General features: G+C 56.2%; 1 protein-coding gene across 1 annotated transcript; it reads right to left on the bottom strand.

Moving 5' to 3' along the window:
• Nucleotides 1-322: 322 nt before the first annotated feature.
• LOC128813908 (histone H1.10) lies at nucleotides 323-1,634 on the bottom strand. Its single transcript, XM_053989354.1, has one exon. The coding sequence runs from the start codon at nucleotides 1,580-1,582 to the stop codon at nucleotides 926-928; it is 657 nt and encodes a 218-aa protein (XP_053845329.1). The 5' UTR covers nucleotides 1,583-1,634; the 3' UTR covers nucleotides 323-925.
• Between the last annotated feature and the right edge of the window lie 4,366 nt (nucleotides 1,635-6,000).

Genomic DNA, 6,000 nt, shown 5'->3' with positions numbered 1-6,000 from the left:
GCTCGAGGAGCTCAGCCGAGCGCAGCTGCGCAAGGATGGCGCTCCTGCCTCGCCTCCTTCCTCTGCTCCCGTCCTCCCCTCGGAGCAGGGCGCGGGCTCTGGGCATCAGCACCCGGACGGACCCCGAAGAGCAGGGAGGCCCCCCTAGGACCAGCCCCCTTCCTGCCCGGTCCCCGACGCCTGCAGGGAGCACACGGGAGAATCGTTTTGTACCAATTTATTTATTTGAAACGACGATAAATGAAAAGGAAAAAAAAAAAAAAAAAAACCACCAAAAAATGACCCCACTAACCCAAACCCTCCCCAACCCACCCACCCCAGACCCATAAAAAAACATTGAAGGCCATTGCAGGTGCGCTCGGCGGCCGCCGGGGGGCGGCCGCTCCCGCGCGCCGCGCCGTTGCCATGGCGGCGGCGCCACGGGCCGCCAGGGGGCGCCGTGGCCCTTCGGTGCGGCCGCGGGCAGGCACGGCGCGCGGCGGGAGGGGCGGGGCCAGGCGGGGCGCGCGCGGGCGGCGGGAGCGGGGCCGGCCCACGTGGCGCGGGGGGGGCCCCGTGCAAAATGGCTGCTATGGAAACCGGGCGGGAAAAAGCGCCGTGAAGAACCGGGGGGACGCGGGAGGGGGGGTGGGGGCCGGGAACCGTCTACAGGCGGGGAGGGGCACGGCCGAAAACAAAAGGGCGCGATGGGGGAAAAGCCGCGGAATGGGATGGGGGGGGGAAAGGGGTGGACAAAATAAGGCGGCAGAGAAGGGGAAGGGGGGGCTGGGGCAGCCGCAGCCCCGCTCACCGCGCACGGCGGCGGCTGCGGAGGCGAGTCAGCAACACAAAGACAAAGCGGGTCCCCTGAGGTCTGTCCTCAGAGCAGTCTGTGCCGCGGGGCTCTCAGTCCGGAGGGCGGCGGGAGGCTCCCTGCACTTCGATCTCATGCCTTCCGGCTCTTGAGCGCCTTGGGCTTTGCCGACTTCTTCACCTTCTTGCCCCCGGGGGACGCGGCTCCCTTCTTGGTGGCCTTCTTGGCTTTGCCCTTGTCCTTCTTCGCAGCCGCGCCGCCGGCTCCCTTCTTGTGCGATTTCTTTTCGGGCTTCTTGGTCTTGGCCGCCGGCTTCTCCGCCCGCCGGGTCGAGGAGACCGTCGCCTTCTTGAGGGACTTGTGGGCGCTGTTGCCCGCGCCCCCCTCCCCGCCGCCTTCCAGTTTCTTCCTGTTGAGCTTGAAGGAGCCGTTGGCGCCGGTGCCCTTGACCTGGAGCAGCGTGTCGTTCTGTACCAGTGCCTTGATTGAGTACTTCAGGTAAGTCCTGCCGTTCTGCTGGTCGAACCAAGCCACTTTCTTGGCCTCGTTATAGATCTTGGCCAGCGAGGAGCCATTGCGCTCGCCCAGCTTGCGGATCGTCTCCACCACTAGCTGGCTGTATTTGCCCGGCTGGTTCTTCTTCTTGTTGTTCTTCCTTTTCTTCGATGGCGACAACGAGGCGCCGCCGCCTCCTTTCGCCTTCTTAGCAGCCGCTTTCTTCTCCGGGGAGAGCGGCGCCTCCTCTGCCTCGGCCAGGGGCAGATCGGTTTCTTCTAGGTCTACCGACATGGTGCGGGGAGTGGCGGGCCGCGGGCCGGAGCGGGGGCAGTGGCGGCGCGGCGGGGCCGGCGAGCGCGCTGTGCCTGCTCCGCTCGGTGCGCGTTCTGCCGGGGCGGGCGCCGCCGCCGCCTTTTATATGGGCGCGGGGCGGACCACGTTGAGAACAACAACAGCCTGGTCCGCCGCCAGCCCCAAGCTGCGCTTCTTGGGGCTCTTTCGCGGGGCCCCCGCGCCGCCGCCGGCCCCCCCGCGCGGCCGCGCCCGCCCCGCGCCCCTCCGGCCCGGGCCCGCCGCCGCCCCCGCTCCCCCCGCCGCGCGCCGCCACACGACCCCCGCCCAGATTTTGGGGGCGCGGCCGGCGCGGCGGCGGCAGCGAGGAGGGGGGGCGCCGGTACGGCGGCGACTGGGGCCTCACCTCGGCCACCCCGCCCGTCGCCGTCGCCGTCGCTCGCCGCCCAAGAGGGGCCGCCGCGGGCGGGGAGCGGCGGCGGGGGGCGGGGGGCGGCGGCGGCGGCGCTGGCCCCGGGTTCTCCGGAGGGAACTAACACAGGAGACGCCCTCCCGCGGCCGCCGGCAGTAGCGCAGAGATGCCCCGCCATGGCCGGGGGTCCCTGCCCCGGCGACTGGGGCCACCCCCCACCGACCCTCACCCTCGTGGTCAACGAGGGGGGGCCCCCGGGGTATCCCTGCGTGTCCGGTGTGACCCCCACTCCCGGCGGCCATCGCTCCGCCGCGGAGGATGCGAAAAGCGCGGCGGGGCTGGGGAGGGGCCGGGAAGCCTCCCGGCCGGGCTCAGGGCCGTGGGTGTGGGGGGAGTGTGTGAATTGTGTCCGCCCCTGCAGCCTCTGCGTGCCGTGGTAGCGGGGCGGGGGGCTCGAGCCGCGCTGCAGGCGCAGCTCTCTATGGGCTGGGGGGAAGGGGGAAGCAGCGATGCTCTGAACAGCCCCCACCCGCCCCCTCCCATCCCCCATAATTCACTCTATCTCCCCAAATCCCGCCGGGGAAACGCGGCTTCGGGGGGAGGGGGGAAGGGAGCGCACGACGCCTCCCTGGCCGAGCCTCGGCGCTGGCCCAGCGGGGGCCCGTCTGCCCCCGCTCCTGGGAGTGGGATCCGTGTGCCCCGCCGCGGGTGGGCCGGGTGTGAGAGTGCGCGGGGGCACCCCCGCAGCCGGCACAGGCACGGGGGCGCGCCCGGGTGTGCACACACCCCTACACACGCACACACACACAAATGCACACACACGGGCGTACACACGCGCGCACACACACACACACACACAGTCACACCCGCACACACTGTCTCACCCCGCCCCCTGCCCACGCACGCCGAGCCCGCACAGCCCCGCCGCCTTCCCTTTCTCCTCCTCCTCCTCCCCCTCTCCCCATCCCCCGACTCTCTCCGCCATTTCCCTCGCCCACAGCCCCCGCCGCCGGAGGGACGAGTCCCGACTGCCCGCGGCCTTGGGGGTCCGTGGGGTAGCAGGATCCTGCCCAGCCGCCTGTGTGACCCCATCCCGAACCGAAGCGCGGTGCCCTGGCCCGCCCCCGCTCCCCCACCCCGAGGAGAGAAGCCCCCAGAACAGCGGGGTTCTGCGCCCGTGCAGCCGTGCCAGGCACCCCTGTGATGAGCTCTGCCCGCCCTCTGCGGCCTGCGAGGCGCTGGGGCACGAAGAGAGGGCGCAGCCCCAGCAGCGGCCCCGGAATCCCCCGTCGGGAGCCCCTCGGAGCACCGGGAGCACCGAGCACCCACCCCTGGGACACGGCACCCACCGCCTGCACGGCTGTCACCGGGCGGGGGGAATGATGTGCACGTGTGTGTAGCACACGAACACACACCTGTACATGTTTCTGCCACATGTACACGTGTAAATGTACCGCTGTAGCCGGATGGAAGCTTACAGCTAAGCCTGCTATAGAGTGTGGCTGGTATGTACGTTGTGTCTATTATAGATGTGTGATATCTAATGGTTGTTGTTTAATGTAATAGCTACATGTAAATTTAAAATAAATGTAAGTGCATCCATACACATAAAGACATAGCTATGTATTTTAAAATATTGACATAAACAAATGAATATTTAAGAACAATACATGTGTGTAGGTGGGTGGATGTGTGAGCAGGGCTGGGCGGTGAGTGCACTGATCTCACCCCTGCTGTGTGGCTGGGAGCAGCACAGGGATCCAGCACCAAACCCAGCCACAGAGAGCCAGGGCTGTCAGTGAGGGCTTCTCTCCCTCCCCTCCAAAGACACGGTAGGGAATGGAACACACATGTGGAAATACAGGCAGGTATATTATGTGAATAGAATGTGTGGGGGAGGCTGCTTGTGTGTGTGTGAGAGAGAAACACAGAGAATGGGAGAAAATAGCCCCAACACACAGACACACACACACAGACACACACACACACACACACACACTGTCCCCATATGAACACATACACTTATATGGACATAGACAGCGAGCCTTGTTCACACACACAGCTCTCATATCCATCCATCCATCCATCCATCCATCCATCCATCCATCCATCCATCCATCCATCCATCCATCCAATCTACAGAGATAGTGTGAGAGGTTCACAGGCAGCTGTCTCCTGCTATATATGCACACATATTGGCATATATAGAAATAGGGGATGAGAGTGAGCGTGCTGTTCATTCTCACTATGCACACGCAGACATATATGCAGTCTATTATATAATAATAATAATAATATATACTGATATGGGGATAAGCTCTCACACTCTTTTCTCCTGCCCTCTCTGTGTGCACACAAATACATGCACACTATTCTCTCTCACTATATACATCCATATATGCATAGAGACACAAGAGTGGGAGCTGTTCACACACATTATTCTCTCTTGCTGTCTAGAGATACATGTGCATATACACCTGAGGAAAAGAGCAAGACCTATTGTCTCAAACACACATATGTTCATTCACTCTCTCTCTCTCTCCCTGCCCTATATAATTGTATTATCTCTGTGTAATTCTTTCTCTGAATGTGGTACATTATAGAGAACAAGAGCTTTTCTACACAGTACTGGCTCTGTATAGTGTACATGTGTACAGAAAGTGTTCACTAATAACTATCTATATATGAATTTATACTAATATAATTAGAGAAATCATTACTTATACATATTGTTCTCTGTTCATATATATGCATATACACCTATACACTGAGCTGTTTTCACACGTGACAGTGCTTTCTGTTCCTGTATGGAGATGTATATATGCATATATACATATGTACCCTTACATACACAGATGTTCACATGTAATTCTAACAGAACATACAGAGTTAGGGGAGAGCTGTTCACACACATAATTTGCTCACTACATGATTATACACGTAAATATATATATATTATAATATATATTATACATATATTATATAATATATATATTATATATATATTATAATATATATTATACATATATTATATAATATATATAATATATATTATAGTGTATATATATTTATAGTATATATAAAATATATTATTTAGGGAGAAAGCTGCAACATATATATACACTTCTATATGTAGAGAGAGCCTGTTTTCTCACATAATTCTCTACGTGTTTATGCATACCTTATACATTATGCATGTATAATTTGGGAGACAGCCGTTTGCACACACACAACTCTTGTTATATATAAATAAATGCACAAAAACACACACAAATATCTTCACACAGCAATAGTCCGTGTGAATGGTTCACACTGACAATAGTCTCTGTTCACACATATCCTCTCTCTTGCCATATTTATATTTAGACATATATAAATAACAAAATGAGTGAGAGCAATTCATACACACGAACTCAGTTTCCATGACTGTCTCTCTCTTTGCCCCCCCTACATATATTCTCTGGAATACATAAATATATGCATATCTATGTATATATGTTGGTATATTCTCTCTCCATATGTACACACATGAGTAGAGATAGTAAGAGCCATTCTCACGCACAGTACTCTTGCCTTATATATGAGTATATAGATGCATATATATGTATATATACAGATTTCATGCACAGTTCTCACTCTGTATTGTACTTAAAGAGCTGCTAACACTCACAATTCTCTTCCTCTCTTCCTGCACACAGATATACATATTTATACACATGCATCTGCACAGAGAGACAGTTGTTCTTTCATTCATACAATTACACAATTTCCTTGCACACACACGTGCACACCCTCCATGTACGTATACATACATACTTAGATGCTAGGAGGATGAAGTAGCAGGTATGGTATATGTAATATATTGAATATAAAGTATATTATTATTATATAGACTATATAGATGTGCATATATACACACACACTGAGCTGTTCAGAGAACTGTTTTCACATACAACTCTTTCTGATATATATTCTCCCTATGTATATACATGTTCTCACCCATGAA

The sequence above is a fragment of the Vidua macroura genome, chromosome 13 (genome assembly GCF_024509145.1).
Source record: "Vidua macroura isolate BioBank_ID:100142 chromosome 13, ASM2450914v1, whole genome shotgun sequence".
NCBI lineage: Eukaryota > Metazoa > Chordata > Aves > Passeriformes > Viduidae > Vidua > Vidua macroura.
Note: the sequence above shows the minus strand (reverse complement) of the source record. Positions and strands in the feature narration are given on the sequence as shown.